The 20018-nt window shown below is 39.4% G+C and overlaps 1 protein-coding gene across 2 annotated transcripts; it reads left to right on the top strand.

The window, feature by feature from the left end:
• Positions 1–533: 533 nt before the first annotated feature.
• Positions 534–18462, top strand: LOC122741066 (zinc finger protein 260-like). 2 transcript variants are annotated; one of them, XM_043984134.1, is made up of 5 exons: positions 535–617; positions 2405–2490; positions 5336–5459; positions 9537–9632; positions 15681–18462. In XM_043984134.1, the coding sequence occupies exons 2-5, from the start codon at positions 2488–2490 to the stop codon at positions 17594–17596; spliced, it is 2139 nt and encodes a 712-aa protein (XP_043840069.1). In that variant the 5' UTR covers positions 535–617; positions 2405–2487; the 3' UTR covers positions 17597–18462. The 2 variants fall into 2 exon arrangements, with proteins under 2 accessions (XP_043840070.1, XP_043840069.1); XM_043984135.1 differs by lacking the exons at positions 2405–2490; positions 5336–5459 and having other exon boundaries at positions 534–617.
• Positions 18463–20018: the final 1556 nt, after the last annotated feature.

The following is a 20018-nucleotide window of genomic DNA, read 5'->3' as shown; positions in this document are numbered from 1 at the left end:
GACTGCACAGGTGAGAACCCATTTAAAGGAAAAAAATGCTAAGGTTTGTTAATAGCTTAAGTCTCTGATTTAATCCTCCTGTACCAAAAGGATGCAGTTTCTCTAGACCATGGGATTTTATCTCACCAAAACAGCTAGGCATTCTTTTACTATTTTCTAACTTTACATGGATGTAATTTTTGTCCTGACCTTAAAAACTCATGTCCATTGCTTTTCCCTTTCATACTAACAGAAGGTAGGTCTCACCCTGGCTTCCCTTTGACCTTTCTGTAAAGATTCTGGGGATCATACCCCAATCGTGTGTGGGAAATTCTGTCCTAGTGGGTTTGGGAACTAGAAGGCAGAATTAATCTCCCTCCTGACTCCTTTCTTGTCCTTCAGTTCTCAAGATTCCGCTCTCCCCCAAGAAAGAAGGAGAAAGAGGAAATGGGGAGCAGCTAGGTGGCGCAGTGGATAAAGCACGGGCCCTGAATTCAGGAGGGACTTGAGTTCAAATTCAGCCTCAGACGACACTAGCTGTGTGACCCCGGGCAAGTAACTTAACCCTCATTGTCCTGATCAAAAAAAAAAAAAAAAAAGAGGAAATGACTTCTAAAACCTTAACAGCCAGATCCCAGGTGAGTGAGGAATTCCTCTACCTTCCTCTCTCTCCCTCTCCCTCCCCCTCCCTTCTTTATTTAGGAATCAGGACTGTATTTGCTACATAGAATTTGTTATGATGCCCATAATGATGTTTATTTAGAATAGGGATGATTATTTATTCATCATGCGGATCTGGAAGCTTTTTCTTTTTCCTCTGGGAGTTCATTTCTTACTGTTCAGTTTCTCCAATCTGAGTGATTTATTTAGGTTGTCTGTTTCCTGGTTTTTAAAAATTGTATTGGGGGTGGCTAGGTGGTGCAGCGGATAAAGCACCAGCCCTGGATTCAGGAGTACCTGAGTTCAAATCCGGCCTCAGACACTTGACACTTACTAGCTATGTGACCCTGGGCAAGTCACTTAATTCCCATTGCCCCGCAAAAAATAAAAAAATAAATAAATAAAAATTTTATTTATATTTTCCTATTCATTGTTTTCAGTATTTTTCTGTATAAGTATGACAGTTTCTGATGATTTTCTTTTTACCTTTTAATTTGTTACAAATTCTCTCTTTTCACTTTTGATTTTGTTAACTTGTAAAGCACCAGATAAAGGTCATCTATAACAATGATAATTTATTAGTCATTATTAACAACTGTTATTATATGGTTATTCAGTTTTGATAAGTTTTTTTAGAAACACTTCTTGGTTATGTTTACTAGGGAAGTTTTTTTCAGATCTGTACTTGTTGCCTCATGATTTCAAAGTATCATCTTTTGTGATTGTTTTGAAATTATTAATTTGTCAGTTTTCTAGTTTTTAAAACTTCACATTAGGTTCATTAGTTTTCTCTTTTGTTAATGTAAATATTCAGGATTATAAATTTCCTCTTTTTGATATTTTGATATGTTGTTTTGCTATTATTCCCTTTACTTTTTTTCTTGTTTCTGTGACTTAAGTCTTTGACCCACTAATTATTTAGGGTGATACCTTTTCAGTCTCCATTTAAGTCTGCATTTTTTTGGTCACATTTCCTTCACTGATTACAATTTTGTTCCCCTATGGTCTATAAAGGGTACGCTTCAAGTCTCTGCCTATTTGTATTTGTTATTAGTTCTTTATTATATTGGACATGGTCAGTTTTTGTACGGGTCCCACAAGAGCTTGAGAAACAAATATGTTTCTTATGATTCCTATTCAGAAGTCTCCATGTAATTTAGCAATTCAGTTTTCCCAAAATTTTGTTTCCAAGTATATTCTTCCTTATCTGATAAAAATCAGGACATTAGTAATTACTTATTTTGTTTGTAATGGAATAGTTTTATTCCTTGTCATAATACACAGCCACCCTCCCCCTCCCCCCAATACAGATAAAATTAGTCTTACTGTCTTAATGACGTATCTAACTGTGTCACTTCTTGACTCAAAAAATCTTTAGTGGCTCCCTGTTGTTCGCCTTTGCTCTTAACATAAAATATAAAAATACCCAGCCTGGCACTTAAATTGCTTCACAGTTGGCTCCATTCTACTTCATAGTCTCATTTCATAAAGTTCCCCTTTATACCTACTCCTTTCCTGTCATACTGACCTTGTGCAGCCTGTATCTGTTATTTCATCCATCATTTCTGCCTTTGTATTAGTGGTACCTCATGTCCAGAATGCTTCACCTCTGTCTCATAGAACACTTAAATTCATTCCAAATATTGCTTACTACTTTTAAGAAGTTGTCATTTATAATTTGTAACTTTCCTTTCCTGATCTCCTGAATTGGTAGTTCTCACTCTGTCTCAAAATTACTTCTTTTGCTTAAACTTTCTGTATATAGGATTTTTTCAGTAAAATGGAGACTCCTTGAGGGGCTATTTGGTTTTGTCTTCATATTCTGGAGACTGGAACAGTGCCTTACTCATGGTAAGCATTTAATACATGTGTGTTAAATTAAATTGCCCCCTCCGCCTGCCCACACCAAACACAAATCCTCGGATTCTATTTTTACCTAAATGGTTGTTTAAAAATCATTTTGCTCAGAGCCAAAAGAAGAGGAATTTTCTCTGATTAATTTTTATCCAGTTTCTGTTTTATCTTTTCTTTTAAAATTTATTGACATTTTGCAAATATATCACCTTCATTTCCAAACAGGCCCCTTTCTCCTTTCCTACTCAGAGAACTATCCCTTGTGACAAAGAATTAAAAAAGAAGAAAAAAACATTTAAGGAAATCCAGCCAACAGATCAGCTGAGTCTGGAAGAGAGTACAGTGTTTCGTACCCATAGTCTCTCACAAAGATGAGGGTAGGATGCATTTACCCATCTCTGTACCTTCTCCACTCACCCTCTGATTGGAAGCTTGGAGGGCGGAACGCTAAACTCCACCCAAAGCCCTCCTTTATAGAAGACCCATAACCTTTTGGTACGTCCATTCTCCATCAGCAACTGCTTGGTTTTCACTCTAACAGAACAACGTACCCCGTGGTTACCCCCCTCCTCACCCCTGATTTTCAGCTTCTCTATTAGATTGTAAGCTCCTTGAAAGCAAGGACTATCTCTCTTTCATATTTGTATCCTTAGTGTTTAGCACAGTGTCTGGCACGTGATAGGTGCATGATAAATGTTATTGAATTGAAACGAATTGAATCTATCTTCTGTGGCACCAAGTTTGGTAATTATTGCACAGCATTCTTAAGATCATAGGATTATAGATTTAGAAGTGGAAGGAACCTTAGAAGTCATCAGGGCCAACCTCCTCCTTTCAGAGATGAGGACACTGAGGTTCAGAGAGGACCTGTCTAATAACCATCTGAGGTGGTATTCAAACTCAGGTCTTCCTGATTCCCAAGTCTAGTTTTTTGTCCTGGCCTCCTAGATGATACCTCACTGTCTAGAAAAAATCAAAATCTTCCCATACCTGGAGTTTAATCTGGGTTGCCTAAGTGAAAACTAGGAATCAGCTCTGTTTATTGTTACCATTATTCCTTCTCTTTCAATTGTGGTAGACATTTTGCATATTTTTTTGCTGGTTCTGGTTATTTAATTTGGTATCAATTTGTTTTTTAAGTCTTTCCTGGATGAGTGGGGGTTTCAGGGTCATATAACTAGTAAAAGGCTGAGATAGGATTTGAACTCAGACCTTGACTACAAATCTAGCACTCTGTTTTTCATTGTGCCACCTAATTTTCTAGAATATAAACTTAATTGTAAGCAATCACAGAGCAGGATTGCTTTATGAAACAGTAGTAGGGGAAAAAGTTTTAAAAAGCTTAACAAGAAATCCTTGCTAAGCAAAGTCATTTGGGGATCATTTAAAGATTAAACTGGAAAGAGGACAAATGAGATGAGAAATGGAAAAGCTTTGCAAAAATGTTTATAACAAACATTTTTCACCATCAAGGGTACTGGAATCCCTACACTTGGACTCTCATCATTACCGTCCAGGATGAGCTTATATAATTGATGGAAATGTCACTGAAGAGAATAAAAATAGGGGAAAGATTAGATCAAGTAAAAGGAGGCAGTTTAAATTTAATATTAAATTTTTTCCCCAATTACATGTAAAAATAATTTTAACATTCTTTCTCCCTCCCCCCAATTTTGAGTTCCAGATTAAAACAGGAGGTTTAAAAGAGGGGAAGACAGAAAACATCTCTTGTCCCTTCTCCATCACTTAGTAGTAAATGCTCTCTAACTGGTTGTTTATGTATTAAGTTTTCTACCACTCCAGAAGAATAAAAAAAAAATCCAACCATGTACAATTTATACAACTAAATGAAGTGTATTTAACATGGGAACAACTAGCTGGGTCTTAGGTGAAAAGTAAAATGCTAAAAAGACACGGCTGCTAAATTCTTTTAATGTTCCCACCTGAAAGCTATGTTTAAGGGAGGCAGAGTATAAGCAGCTTCTCCAGTGATATGGCTTGGGGAGGGGGGGGAAGGTAATGTCATACTTCTGGGAACACTCCCCCTTCCTTACTGCCCTCTGGTGCAGGTGCAAGGATCTGCCTCAAAGTCATCCTGAACCTGACAATTTACTACTTCACTGATGGATAGACCAAAGTCCTTGACTCATGTTGTATTATCCATAGCCCCACGGGGAATGATGAATTCTCTTTACTCAGTCATGACATATTTCTTGTCTGGAGTCATCCTGCTTTCATGGGCTAATCAAAGCACTTTCATTCCTCTCAAATTAAGAACTTGTTCCTTCCTAGTTTATACCTTTAATTGATCAATTCAATAGAGCAGTGTGTTTACATTGACTTAATCCCAGTGCCTTCCCTCTCTTATTTCCTATTTTTATCCTGTCTACAGATTGTATATATTTGTTTGCTTGTTGTGTCCCTCATTAGGTTGTGAACTTCTTGAGGGTAGAGATTGTCTTTTGCCTCTTTTCGTATTCCCAGCACTTAGCACAATGCCTGGCACGTGGTGGGTACTTACCATGTATTTAGTCACTGGCTGGGGAAGGAAAAATAGAAAACCCAAGTCTTCTACATGAGGGAAGTTCATGATTCACTGTTCTCTTAGAGTGGGAGGTGATTTGTTAGGTCAATTGAGCAGTAAAGTAAGTTCTCTGTGGTACCCCCCACCTAGTATGACGGATGGTATGCAGGAAGTCCTCGAGAAATATTTGACAAGGATACTCAGAACTTTTAGAGCTTCGAGAACTTTCCCCTTCCCCTTTTGACATCTTTATGTCTTCTTTATATTTCAATTGAGAGTTGGTCCCAAGGTAAGCAGGAACATGTTTTGATGTTTTAGATGTTGACCTTCCAGGATGTGACTGTGGACTTCACCTGGGAGGAGTGGAGGTTGTTGGGCCCTGCTCAGAAGGACCTTTTCAGGAAAGTGATGCTGGAGAACTATGAGAATTTTGCCTTCCTGGGTAAGGATGGCTTATCATCTTCTGCTAGGTTGTCTTTATATTCTCATCTTCTCTTGGCTGGGGGATTCCTGAGGTGCATGGCTGATTTTTTCCCCATTGTTTAGAATTTCATTTTCCAAATTACATGTAAAAGCAAATTTTGACATCAATTTTTTTTTTTTTAGTGAGGCAGATGGGGTTAAGTGACTTGCCCAGGGTCACACAGCTAGTAAGTGTCAAGTGTCTGAGGCTGGATTTGAACTCAGGTACTCCTGAATCTAGGGCCGGTGCTTTACCACTGTGCCATCTAGCTGCCCCCTCCCTATCAAATTTTTTTTAAAACTTTGTGTTCCAACTTCTCTTTCTCCCTCCCTTCCCACCCCCAACCCCAAGAACTCAAGCAATTCAATGTAAGTTATACATGTGTAGTCCTGGAAAACATCTCTATATTAGTTGGGTTGTGAGAGAAAGCAGATAAAAACAAGACTTCAGATTAAGGAGTTGTCAAAAAAAATGTATTTCAGTCTGTTTTCAGATACCATCAGTTCTTTCTCTGTAGGTGTATTGCAATTTTCATAAGTCCTTCAGAGTTAAATTGGATCATTGCCTTGCTGAAAATAACCACGTGCTTCCCAGCAGATCATCTTACACTATTGCTGTTATTTTCTATACAGTATATTTCACTCTGCCTCAGTTCATGTGGGTCTTTCCAGGTTTTTCTGATAGTATCCTGTTCATCATAACTTTTATATAGTACCTTGAACTTGACAAAGAATTTTCTTCACAGTAGCAGAGTAGTTACCATATGTTTTGTCATTGTAGTCAATCATCATAACTATTTCCCTCCATCCTATTCCCTTCCAATGATATTTACTCTATTTTCTATCTCATTTTGCCCTATTCCTCCTCAAAAGTGTTTTGCTACTGACTACCCCCTCCCTCGCTTTACTCTCCCTTCATTCACCCCTCCCTCCTTATCCTCTTCCCCTCCTACTTTCCTTTAGGGTTAAATAGATTACTTCTACCAATTGGGTGTATATGTTATTCCCTCCTTGAGCCCACTCTGAAAAGGTAAAGGCCTTTGAACTAATTCTGTTTTCGTAAATTTTTCTTTCTCCCTCCCTCCTCAACTCTCCCTATGAAATCAAGCAATTCAATATATGTCATACATGTGCTGTTATGCAGAACATCTTCACCTTCCTCAAGAGTGTTTTGCTTTTTACAGCTCCCTCCCCCAAACTTCCCTTCCCTCCTTCCCCTCTTCTCCCACTCCCCCCTTAAGTCCTTCCCCACCTACTTTTCCACAGGGCAAAAATATATTACCATACCCACTTGAGCATGTATGTTATTCCCTCTTTGAGCCAATTGTGATGATAGTAAGGTTCACTCACTCCCCCACTCCTTCCCCCTCTTCCCCTCCCCTCCATAAGCTTTTTTCTTGTTTCCTTCATGTGAGCTATCTCTCCCCAGTCCATCTCTCCCCTTCCCCCTCCCCCAGTCTATTCCTCCTATCCCTCAACCCTATTTTAAAGATGTCATCATGGGTTAGCCAGGTGCCACAGTGGACAAACCACCAGCCCTGGGCCCAGAGCCCAAATCCCGCCCCAGACATAAGATACCCCACCCTGTTTGCCTCACAAAGAACAAGGATAAACAAAAAAATGAATGCTTTACAGATATCATCCCTCCATATTCAGTTCAGACCTGTGTCCTCTGGGTATTCCTTACTGAGAAAGTTCTTATGAGTTGGAGATATTATCTTCTCATCTAAGAATGTAAACAGTTTACTTTTTTTTCTTTTTTTGCTGAGGCAATTGGGGTTAAGTGACTTGCCCAAGGTCACACAGCTAGTAAGTGTCAAGTCTCTGAGGTCGGATTTGAACTCAAGTCCTTCTGACTCCAGGGCCAGTGCTCTATTCACTGCGCCACCTAGCTGCCCCAACAGTTTAACCTTTTAATGTCCCTCATGATTTCTTTTTTCTGTTTACCTTTTTATGCTTCTCCAGGCTCTTGTATTTGAAAGTCAAATTTTCTATTCATTTTAGGTCTTTTCATCACAAATGCCTGAAAGTCCTCTTTTTAATTGAAATCCCATTTTTTCCTCTGAAAAGATTATACGCAGTTTTGCTGGGTAGGTGATTCTTGGCTGTAGTCCTAGTTCCTTTGCCTTCCAGAATATCATATTCCATGCCCTCCGGTCCTTTAATGTAGATGCTGCTAGATCTTGTTTTATCCTTATTGGAGCTCCACAGTATTTGAATTCCTTTTTTCTAGCTGCTTACAATATTTTCTCCTTGACCTGGGAGCTCTGGAATGTGGCTCTAATGTTCCTGGAGGTTTTCCTTTTGGGATCTCCTTCAGGAGGTGATCGGTGGATTCTTTCAATTTCTATTTTACCTTCTGCTTCTAGAATATCCTGGCAATTTTCCCTCACAATCTCTTGGAGGATGGTGTCTAAGCTCTTGTTTTGGTCATGGTTTTCAGGTAGTCCAATGATTTTCAAATGATCTCTCCTGGATTTATTTTCCAGGTCAGCTGTTTTTCCAAGGAGGTATTTCACATTGCCCTCTATTTTTTTCATTCAATTGGATTTGCTTTACTGTGTCTTGATTTCTCATAAGGTCACTAGCTTCCATTTCTTCAGTCCTAATTCTTAGGCAATTATTTTCTTCAGACAGCTTTTTTATCTCCTTTTCCATTTGACTTTTCAAACTGTTGACTTTTCTCTCATGACTTTCCTGCATGGCTCTCATTTCTCTTTCTATTCTTTCCTCCCTCTCTCTAAATCTTCCTTCTCTCTCTCCTACTTTCTCTTCAAAGTCCCTTTTAAGAGCTTCCATGGCCTGAGACCAGTTCATATTTTTCTTGGAAGCTTTGGATGTAGGTGCCCTGAGGTTGTTATCCTCCTCTGAGGGTGTACCTCGATCTTGTCACTGAAGAAACTTTCTGTAGTTCTCTACTTTCTTTGCTTGCTCATCTTGCTGTCTTTTACTTGACTTTTACCTCCCCACTGGGGGCCCTGCTTCTAGGCGACCCTACTGTCCCCAGCTTCAGAGGGTCCCAGGTGTTTTGTTTTGAGGGAGGGCAGGTTTTTCTCTCACCTGGCCTGTTCTCTAGTCTGAAGATAACCTCAAGCCAACTTACTAAATAACCAACCAGCAAAGCTTTCTGTGGTATGGTTCCTTGCTTCTATGAGCCCGATCCCCTCCCCCACCTTGACCTCCCGCTGCTCAGGTTTTCTTCCTGGCTCCCTGCTAGGGTGGGACAGCCAAATTCCTCCCTAGGTCCCTCTGACACCCCTGCACTTTCCCCCCAGGCCAGCCAGCCGTTCAGCCCTTTCAACTGACCTCAAGCTCAGTTCCAGAAGACGCTGGTGCTGCAGCTGATTCGGAGGCTTGGGGATTAAGTTCCTCTGGTGTGGCATGCCTGGGGTCTCTGTCAGTGAGATCGTGGGGTTGGACTTTACTCTCAGCCCAGCACAGCCCCCTTTAATCTGTCTATGGCTAGAAAATAATCTCAGCCCATATTTTTGTGGGTTTTTCTGCTCCAGGGGTTCTTTTATTGCTGTTTTTGGGGTAATTGTATCAGGAGCTCTGTGCGTTTAATGTCTTTCCTCTGCCATCTTGGCTCCGCCCCTCTCATCCTTCATTCTCTTGGCTCCTTTTTGACTTGTGCAGGGAAAGCCTCCCAAATACAGATAATGTGGAAAGATTCCTAAATTTCTTGACTCCCAGAGACACAATGTTTGTGCTCTCTCTTCTAAGCTGAGAGAACTTTGTTTTGCACAATTTGAAATCAGCGTCTTTATTGTGTTGCCCCAAGCCTGTGCCGTGTTTGTTCATTCAGTCAAAGGTTTTTCTCTAAAGACACACACTGTAGGTAACTGAAAGAAGATAAGAAAGGTCTCCGTCCTTTTAGCAGAGGATGGGTTAAGATGAACTGATCTTTGGTTTCATCCCTTAGATATCCTTTCTACCACCATCTGCATCTTGCCAGCATGAACTCTGTTTCCTAAAAAAAAAAGAAAGCAGGTATAAATAAAGTTGATGAGATACCTCTCTGAATTCAGCATTTTCCCATTTTTTTTTCCCCCATTAGCAGGACTTCCAGTTTCCAAACCCAGTATGATCTCCCAACTGGAAAGGAGAGAAAGCCCATGGATATCAGAGGAAGAAGCTGCTCTTTTCTTTGAAGGTGAGTGAGTGAAGAACAGAGAGATAGGGATTACTCTGGAGCAGCAACTTAGCCGGTCAGTGTGGTAACCCTCCTAAAAGGATCTCTGCAGAAGTGTTTGGGCTGACCCACATGAGTCCTGTCCAGAAATCTCTACTTTTCCTTGAATAAAAGCTTCCTAATCTCCCTCTCTTCATATTTTCCTCCAATCTCAGAGAGAAAGAGAGGCCTTTCTTTGGTCTGATGCTCATGCCTCTCCCTATGCTTCAGATCACATCCTTTCCTACCTCTTCCTTTGTTTATTTTCTCTTCTTCTCACATCCTTAATCTCCCTTTCTTACTGCTCTCAGATTTGGGTAACTTGACCCTATAGTTAAAATAACAACAACAACAAAGACCCATTCCTTCATCTTGTTTCCTGTCTTATTTAACTTGAAATTTCTTCTCTCTAATTCCTTTCTATGCCAAACCTCAATCTCTACCCCTAAAAATGTCATGTACACTGTATCTTCATTTCCTCTGATCCCTTTCCCTACTTAGTGTTATAATCTGCCACTGCTCTATGGAAAATGGTCTTGTGGCTGCTGTGGAGTTCCATGATGCTAGTGCTAGTTTGTGTACATAGAGAGAACTTTCTAGCTTACACTGTGCTCTTCCACCTTGTAAGGTGAATCACGCATTGACATTTCCATTTTACAGCAGACGAGGCCGAGGCTCAGGGGCTTTTGTCTTGTCCGTGGTCACCCGGCTGCTAGAATCATACTGAGGCTTCAGATGGAAGCTCTCTCAAGTCCATGGCTTTTCCTGCTTCTCCTCTTCTGTCTTCCAAAGGCTTTCTCTCCCACCTTCATCTGGTCCCCCCTCTGCAGCATTTCACTTTGTGACCCTTCTTGGGGAAGCCTCAGATGGGATTCTCAGTCTGGCTTAGGTCGGACTTGATGGCTGCTGATGGCCCTGGGAGGCTCTGGGATTCTGTGAGAGCCTCGCTGGACTCTGCCTCGGTCAGGCCACAACTGGAATATTGAGCTCAGTTCTGGACACCTCATTTTAGGAAAGCCATTGACAAGGTGGAGCATAGTCAGAGGAAGGAAACCAGGAAATCAGACATGGAAGGATAGGAGACCATGCTCGTCTCAATGTATTGCAGCCCTTTAGAGGTCTTCATAGAAGGGGCAGATAGGCCAGTAATTCTGAAAACAATAGACTTTTATAATGAGTGCGTCGTAGTGTGCACAAGAGAAGTCATAAGGCCTACCTGGAAATATCCGGGGTATTGGGTGGGGGTTGGGCTTGAAAGAGGCATGTGAAGAGGGTTCAAGGCAGATGATACATCTGACCCTGTCCCGGTGGAAGGGGCAGGATATATAAGGATCATAGTCACAGAGAACAAAGGATGCTCAACAGAGCAACTCAGCGGAGGGTTGGCACTGGGACTTGATTGCAATGCTTTTAAGACTGCAGTTGGGAAAGGGATGGCATTCATAATTCTGTGACAGGCTTCCCTGCATTCTTTGCACTCCCAGGATATACCAGGCTCTGTCCACTCCCCTTTCATTGTGGGACTGTCTGAGATCCATTCTTATACATTAGGGCAGCTCAGTGGTGCAAATGAGAGCCAAGGGGTTTTATAGGGAGAGGTGGGCTCTTGTTCAGGTACAACAGAATTGACTTCTCATGTCATGAATGGATTCCAACATGGAAGATTCCAGATGTTGATCAATTTAGAAAAGGGAGAGACTGCCAGGCACGAGGAAGGGGGCATAGCTAGAGAGCAAAGAACCTGTTGCAAGAAAACCTTCCCCATTCTTTCCCTCCCACTCCCCCGACAAAACAAACAAACTCTGCCAGAATTTTGGACTGCCAAAATATGATACAAGGGTTCCTTGAAGGAAATGGCAATGTCTAGCTTGGAGAAAAGAATACACACAGCTGACCAAGTGTTTGGAGGCCTGTTATGTGAAAAGTAGGATTGAACTCCTTTTGTTTGACTTCTAAGTGTAGACCTATAAAGAATCTAGAGATTACTGTCTTCCTGAGTCATTTAACCTGAATGTGGGTTAGAATATCTCAAGACTTACCAAGCCTGTTCATTACAGTCATCGTCTACTGATATCTGCGCAATTGTCTGCCTTGAAAATTGGCAGATTCTCCCTCACTACAATTCTTTTTTTTTTTTTAACAAGTTAAAACATATATTACAATCGTTAGACAAATGGAATCCAGCATCATGAACAGTTCAGAAGTCCTTTCTTCAATGCTGGATGATGTGGTCAGCAACAAAAGAGGCCTTCTCAGGTAGTTTAAAATCTGCTGGTCCTTCGAAAGTTCTTTAATGTCAAAGTCCAAAAGTCCAATTTGTCCTTCAGCCTCTGCACCATGAAGGTCTTTCAGACTGCTTTTAAGTTCTCAGATGTAGGAAGTCATTGGAAAAAACCAAATTCTCCGAAGGGGAAGTATATTTAGCTACTTTAGGTGGGCTTCAGGGTAGGTAAAGCTTGTCAATGAAAGCTTAATCAAATGAGTAAGTTGAAGGTAGACGTTATAGGGACTAGACTGAGACCTCCTTAAAACCTGAAGAAAATTGTTGGCTTTTGTAAGTTTTAAATACAGTTTTGATTGTTACCAAGTTACAACTGTAATAATTCCTTATCATGAAAAGATATAATTTTATTTTTCTCATGTTCTCTGTTGCAATTTTCCACACATTGACTGGGAGAGGTCCCAGTTCCTTAAACTGCAGGTCATCAGAATTTATTCAAGGTGGGGGGCGGAGTTGATATAATCTTACGATTTTATCATTAACAGTGACAATATTATTATTAAAATATAACCCATTTAGAGGCAGCTAGGTGGCGCAGTGGATAAAGCACCAGCCCTGGATTCAGGAGGACCTGAGTTCAAATCAGGCCTCAGACATTTGACACTTACTAGCTGTGTGACCCTGGGCAAGTCACTTAACCCTCATTGTCCCACAAAACAAACAAGCAAAAAATAAAATATAACCCACTGAATGCTTAAGTTTTTAAACAATTTTTACTCTTTTAGCAATCCCATTTCCAAGATATAAAACTTATGTTAGTCAAATAATAGCAATTTACCCAATTTCAAAGTTATTCCAAGATGAATAACTTTTTATCTCACAATCTACACACACACACACACACACACACACACACACACACACACATCTAGCTGCTCTCCCCCCCAGCTAGGTGGCGCAGTGGATAAAGCACCAGCCCTGGATTCAGGAGGACCTGAGTTCAAATCCGGCCTCAGACACTGGACAGTTACTAGCAGTGTGACCCTGGGCAAGTCATTTAACCCTCATTGCCCTGTAAAAAAATATATTTAAAAAAGGGGGGGGGGCAGCTAGGTGGCACAGTAGATAGAGCACTGGCCTTGGAATCAGGAGGACCGGAGTTCAAATCCGGCCTCAGACACTTGACACTTACTAGCTCTGTGACGCTGGGCAAGTCACTTAACCCCAATTGCCTCACTTAAAAAAAAAAATTGATTTTCAATTCCCAATTCTCTCTCTCCTCCACACCCATTGAGAAGGCAAGAAGTCTAAAACCTGTTATAAATATGTATTGTCATGCAAAACAAATTTCTGCATTAGCCCTATTTCCAAAAAGAAAAAGAAGATAAAGAAATAGAAAAAAATGCTTTATTCTGCATTCTGAGTCGATCAGTTCTCCATCTGATGGTAGACAGCATTTTTCGTCATGAGTCCTTTGAACTTGTATCCTTGTATTGTGGTCATTGTATTGATCAAAGTTAATAAATGTTTCACAGTTGATTATCTTTACAATATTGCTATAGCTGAGTAAATTGTTCTCCTTGTTTTACTCACTTCACTTAGTATCAGCTCATTAGTCTTCCCAGCAATGTTCTGGGTATGGTTTGGGCAGGGTGGTGTTACTTGAAATAATCTGAGCATCCTAAAATCACATTCTGTCATAACACTGTTGACTCCTACTGAATCCATCAAAACCCATAGGTTTTTTTCAGTGACATTCTCTGGAGTCACTTTATGGTTGAGTGTTGTTTGAAACCAGCGTGTGACATTTATCTCTAATGAATTTAAGCTCCCTAAGTTGAGCTCAGAGTCCCATCCTGTCCAGACCTTTTTGGATCCTAAGTGTAATCCATCATGTTATGTACTTCTTCATGTTTTCTCTCTCTCTCTCTCCCTCTTATATATGTGTGTGTGTGTGTGTGTGTGTGTGTGTGTATATTTACATACACACACACACACACACACACACACACACACACACACACACACACACATATATATTTGCAGAGCAGTGAGGGTTAAGTGACTTGCCCAGGGTCACACAGCTAGTAAGTGTCAAGTGTTTGAGGCCAAATTTGAACTCAGGTCCTCCTGACTCCAGGGCCAGTGCTTTATCCACTGCTCCACCTAGCTGCCTCATCTCTATATTTGATAAACATGTCATTTAGGCTTTCACCCTTAGCATTGATTAAAATGTTAAGCAACAAAGGACCAAGGATAGATCCTAGGACAGTCCATTAGAAAATACTCTCCAAGTTGATATTAAGATATTAATGACTTCTCTTTGGGTCCAGTCATTTAGCCAATTCCAAGTCTACCTTACTGTACTATCGTTTAATCAGTAACTCTCCTTATCTACACAGATGGCACGAGAGTAGCAGGGCCACTTCTTAGTGTTTGTCTAAATTAAAATTGTGGTCAACTAAAATCCCCAGGTCTATAAACATAACCTATTACTCAGCCAAGTTTAGCTAGCCCCATAATAGGACAGCTGATGTCCTAATTGCAAGACTTACATTTATACTTATTAAATTACATGTTGTTTATTCCTGCCCATTCTATTTTTAAAAAAATATTCTGATTTGTTCATCCAATATATTAGTTATCTCACATAGTTCTGTGTCATCAGCAGTACTGGGAAGAGTGCCCTCTCTGATTTCATCAAAATTGTTATAAACACTTTGAATAGTATAGGGCCAAATGCAGAGCTTAATGATATGAAACTAGAGAATATTCTCTAGGTTGATAACGATGCCTTATTCAGCACTTTTTTGGGTTAAAGTTCCTTAACCTTTTCTAAATCCACTGACATATACTCTCCAATTTTAATTTCTTCATCTTATTGACAAAGACAATGTAAGAGTCTTTGCCAAACAGCTTATTAAAAACTAGATTATCTGGGGGCAGCTAGGTGGTGCAGTGGATAAAGCACCGACACTGGATTCAGGAGGACCTGAGTTCAAATCTGACCTTTTAACACTTGACACTTACTAGCTGTATGACCCTAGGCAAGTCACTTAACCCTCATCGCTCCGCAAAAAAAAAACCCATACCTCCCCGCCAAAACCTAGATATCTAAGTCTGTAGCATCCCCTTATCCACCAGTTCAGAAACCTTACAAATAAAGGAAATGAGAGTGGTTTTATATGACCTCTTTTTTTTTTTTAAGGAATCAATACTGGGTTTTAGAGATCAATACTTTGTTTTCTAAGTACTTGCAATTTATCTGTATGTTCATGAATTTTGCTAGATCTTATCTTCAAGTTTTTCATGCTATAATTTCTAGGATCAATCTGTTTCTCCTTTTTGGTCATTGTGACCTTTTCCCAAGAATTGCCTGAGAATTGCTACTCTGATGATATCTACAAATGTTTTAAATACCATGAAATGTAATTCATTGAATCACACTGAACAGCTAATTGTGTTACTCTTTATTTACCTATGTTAATCTTCAAATTCCTCTTAACAATTACCTTTTTCAGATCACTGTCCTCTTTGAAAAAGAAGGCAGAATTTAGAATAAATCACTTTTTTTGTTTTTTTGGTTTTGTTTTGTTTTTTGCAGGGCAATTGGGGTTAAGTGACTTGCCCAGGGTCACACAGCTAGTTAAGTGTCAAGTGTCTGAGGCTGGATTTGAACTCAGGTCCTCCTGAATCCAAGGCCAGTGCTTTATCCACTGCGCCACCTAGCTGCCCCAGAATAAATCACTTTTATTTCTCCTAACACAGGAAACAATAGATAATAATACTTTTTTTTTGGCCAATTTCAGATTCCCTTACTCAGAAGACAAGATATGAAACCAAGACATCAACTCGAAAGCAGGTTATATATATAGAAAGATCTTCTAAAGAGAAATTTACAAAGGATGCCCTATGGGAAACCAGGTTGGGAGAAGCATGGGATCATGATGTCTGGATAGAGAGGCAAAGGGGAAAACAAGAGAGACAATCTAGGAGGGTAGCAACAAATCATAAATGCAATATATTTGGGAGGCAACTTGTTTGGGGGGCAGTCCTCATTGAGAACCAGGGAATTCCTACAAGAGCCAGTCTCCCTAAATCTGATACAATTAGAAAGGGTTTCAAACAGTTTTCAGACCTAATTAAACATAATAGAACTGCCTTAGGGAAAAAACTTTGTAAGATTAGTAAATACAGGAAACCTTTCAGTTATCAGGCAAACCTTAGTCATTACCATAGAACAAATACTCATAATAATAATAAGCATAATGAATCTGGCAGAACTTTCAGGAATATTTCATGTTTTACGATACATCAAAGCAATCATACTAGAGAAAAACCATATAGGTGTAATGAATGTGGTGAAAACTTCAGTCGGAAAGGAAAACTTAATGCTCATAAAGTAACTCCTACTGGAGAGAAACACTTTGAATGCAATGCATGTGGAAGAGGGTTCAGATATCATTCGTATCTTGTACAGCATCAAATAATCCATACTGGAGAGAAACCCTATATATGTAATCAGTGTGGAAAAGCATTTAACCGGAAAGGAAGCCTAAGTAGACATAAAATGACTCATACTGGAGAGAAACATTTTGAATGCAATGAATGTGGAGAAGGCTTCAGGTATAGATCATTTCTTGTGCAACATCAGCGAATTCATACTGGTGAGACACCCTATAAATGCAATGAATGTGGGAAAACCTTCAGCCAGAGACAAAGCCTTAAATTACATGAAATAAGTCATCCTGGTGAGAAACCGTTTAAATGCAGTGAATGTAGAAAAGCCTTTATCCCGAAGGGAGATCTTATTAAACATATGAGAATTCATACTGGAGAGAAACCCTATAAATGTGGTGAATGTGAAAAAACCTTCAGCCTGAGGGGATGTCTTAGAGCACATAAGAGAATTCACACTGGAGAGAAACCCTATAAATGTAATGAATGTGGAAAAGCCTTCAGGCAAGGGGGAGGTCTTAGTGCACATAAAAGAATTCATACTGGAGAGAAACCTTTTAAATGTAATGAATGTGGAAAAGCTTTCAGCCAGAAGGGAAACCTTAAAACACATAAGAGAATTCATATGGGTGAGACACTCTTTGAAAAGAATGAATGTGGGAAAGTCTTCAACAGAAAGGGAAACCTAAATAGAAGTAAAATAACTCATACTGGAGAGAAACCCTTTGCATGTAAGGAATGTGGCAAAAGATTCAAGTACCATGTATTCCTGGTAGAACATCAAAGAGTTCATACTGATGAGACACCCTATAGGTGCAATGACTGTGGGAAAACCTTCAGCCAGAAGAGACGCCTTAGGACACATCAAACAATTCATCATAGTGAGAAACTCTTTAAGTGCAGTGAATGTGGAAAAGCCTTCAGCATGAAAGGAGATCTTAATAAACATAATAGAATTCATACTGGAGAGAAACCTTATAAATGTAATGAATGTGAAAAAGCTTTCAGCCAGAGGGGAGGACTTTATACACATAAAAGAATTCACACCAGAGAGAAACCATATACATGTAATGAATGTGGAAAAACCTTCAGACAGAGGGGAGGCCTTACTGCACATAAGAGAATTCACACTGGAGAGAAACCCTTTAAATGTAATGAATGTGGAAAAGCCTTCAGCCAGAAGGGAAATCTTAAAACACATAAGAGAATTCATACAAGTGGTTTGCCCTTTGAATTTAATAAATATGAGGATAGTGTTTGCCAATAATCCAAACCTAATGACCTCAGATAATTTGTGCTCAAGAGAAACACTTTCAGCATAATACATGTGAGAAAGCTTTAAGCTAGAGGGGATTGTTTAATGAATATAGGATATTTCCTTCTGAAGAGAATCCTTTTCAGTATAATCAGTGTGAGGAAGCTTTCAAATGGAGTTGAAACTTTATGCAATATTAGGGAGTTGATAAACTTGAATATAATGAAGGTGGAAGATCCTTAAGTCCAAACTTTATTGCGCATAATTCATGGTAGAGAAAACCATTGAGTATCAAGAATGTGTGGGAACATTCCGGTACAGCTCACCACTAAGGAAATAGAGGATCCATACTAAAGAGAAAGCTTTTCAGGATAATGACTGTGGGAATATTGTCAAGTGAAGTAGTAGTTTGAGGTGTCATAAGAGGTTTTATTTATCAATTAATCTGAGTATTCAGTGCCATACTAATCAAACAAACAAATGATTATTCTATAGGACTAACTAGAAAAAAATAATAAAATTCATATAGAGGCAAAAAAAAGTCAAGAATTTCAGGATAAAAAATGAAAAGAAATGGGAATGAAGGAGGTCTAGCAGGTCAGATCTCAAATACTACAATGTAATAGTTCTTAATAATTTAGTACTGGTTAAAAAAGAGACCAAACACTGAACCAGATTACATACACAACATACAGAAACAAGTATATCTAGTACTCTCATATTTGATAAACACAAAGATCCCAGCTACTGGGATAAGGGACTCACTATTTCACAAAAACTACTGGGAGAATTGGATAGTAGTATGGAAGAAATTAAATTCAGAACAACAGCTCACAATTTATACAAAGATAAGCCTCAAATAGGTACATGGTCCAGTATAAAAGGTCACATCATAAAACAAGAGAAACATGAAAAACAATTACTTATCAGATCTATATATAGGAAAAAAGTTCATTATGTTAAGGGCTAAAATTCTAGCTAGTCTGTCTAAAATATCTAATGAGTGGTCGCCAATAAATTATAAGCTTTAGCAAGAGTTAGACTTTTAAGCATTTATTAAGGAGAATAAGAATTTGGTAAAGAGAGAGAAAGGCCTAGATTCCTATCTATTAAAGGGAGAGCACATTTCTAGCTCCCTTCTCCGCCAGCATCCCCAGGAAAGAGAGCGAGACTGAGCGCCAGTCTCTTCCTTCCTCCTCCCACTAGCCCGCGTCACTTCCTGACTCCTGGTCTTGCCCTCAAAGACCTTCCCTTCATGGGCAGAACTCCTCTACAGTAAGTATCCAGCAGGTGGCGTTATTCCAATCGTTACAGTCCCCCCTGTTGTTCCTCAAGAAACAAAATGTTTCCTTGACGGAACAGTAAGCTAACTAATAATATGTGAACGACAATATAGAAAAGGAAGAGAGGAAAGTTTTGTCCAGAGGGGCGATTTTTTTTTTGTCCTCATGAACCGACGCTTTGACATTAGTCTTGCAAAGGGAGGGCCTCTGCAGAGAATACATGTTACAGATGGTGTATATTATAACAGAAAGAGAAAAAAAACCAAAAACAACAAATCAAAACTGTTCATTTAAAGTCTCTGAAAGTCTTTTCTTAGATGTCCTCTAGGTGTAGTCGTGGAATGGAAATCTTTTCAGGGGTTGAGGTGTGGATGCTGGTAATCAGCCAGGAAAACTTCCTACAAAATTGAGCTTAACACAACTTTAAAATAGCTTTGTCAATAATCAAATCAAACAATGAAAGTTCTCAAAAACATGTCTAAGGGAATTCAGAATCTTAGTTGTTACACATGAAACATATAATAAAACAAAAATTGAACCATTCTTTAAAATTATAATATTACTATAGTCCCCCCCCCTTATGGAGGGTAATTGAGAAGACAATTGCTGTGATATTAATTATTAAAAATAATTTTTTATCTTTGTTTCATCACTTTTTGCATCATCTGCCTAATTATCCTCATGCCATTATGAGAAATTAAAAAATCTAATATAATTGGTAACAGGTGTCAAGGCCAAATTCAACACTGTATTTATCATGACACCTGAGATAATTATGGGGGTTACCATAAAAGAACAGAGAAATGATGGGATATGAGCATTCCCACACTTGAGCAATATGTACTGCCCATACAGTATGCCAGGCTTAAAATAGGTGGATGGAATATATGTCCATGCCACCGAACATATTGGAGGAAACTGAGTCAGACTTAATCAGATGCATACGATTGAGATGTCCATGGCATCAGGCATATAGGAGGGAGCATAGAAGCCAGGTGTAGAAGTGAGATGGGTGGGATCAATACTTCCAGCCATCCGTACAATATTGTGGGGAAAAATAAAATAAAATATTAAACCAAGAGAATCCAACCTCAACATTTGTCAAAAGCCGTTCCCTCGGCCATACCTTAACTTCGTGCATGTCTCCCCTC

Source organism: Dromiciops gliroides, chromosome 2 (assembly GCF_019393635.1).
Source record: "Dromiciops gliroides isolate mDroGli1 chromosome 2, mDroGli1.pri, whole genome shotgun sequence".
NCBI classification, from domain to species: Eukaryota; Metazoa; Chordata; class Mammalia; order Microbiotheria; family Microbiotheriidae; genus Dromiciops; species Dromiciops gliroides.
Note: the sequence above shows the minus strand (reverse complement) of the source record. Positions and strands in the feature narration are given on the sequence as shown.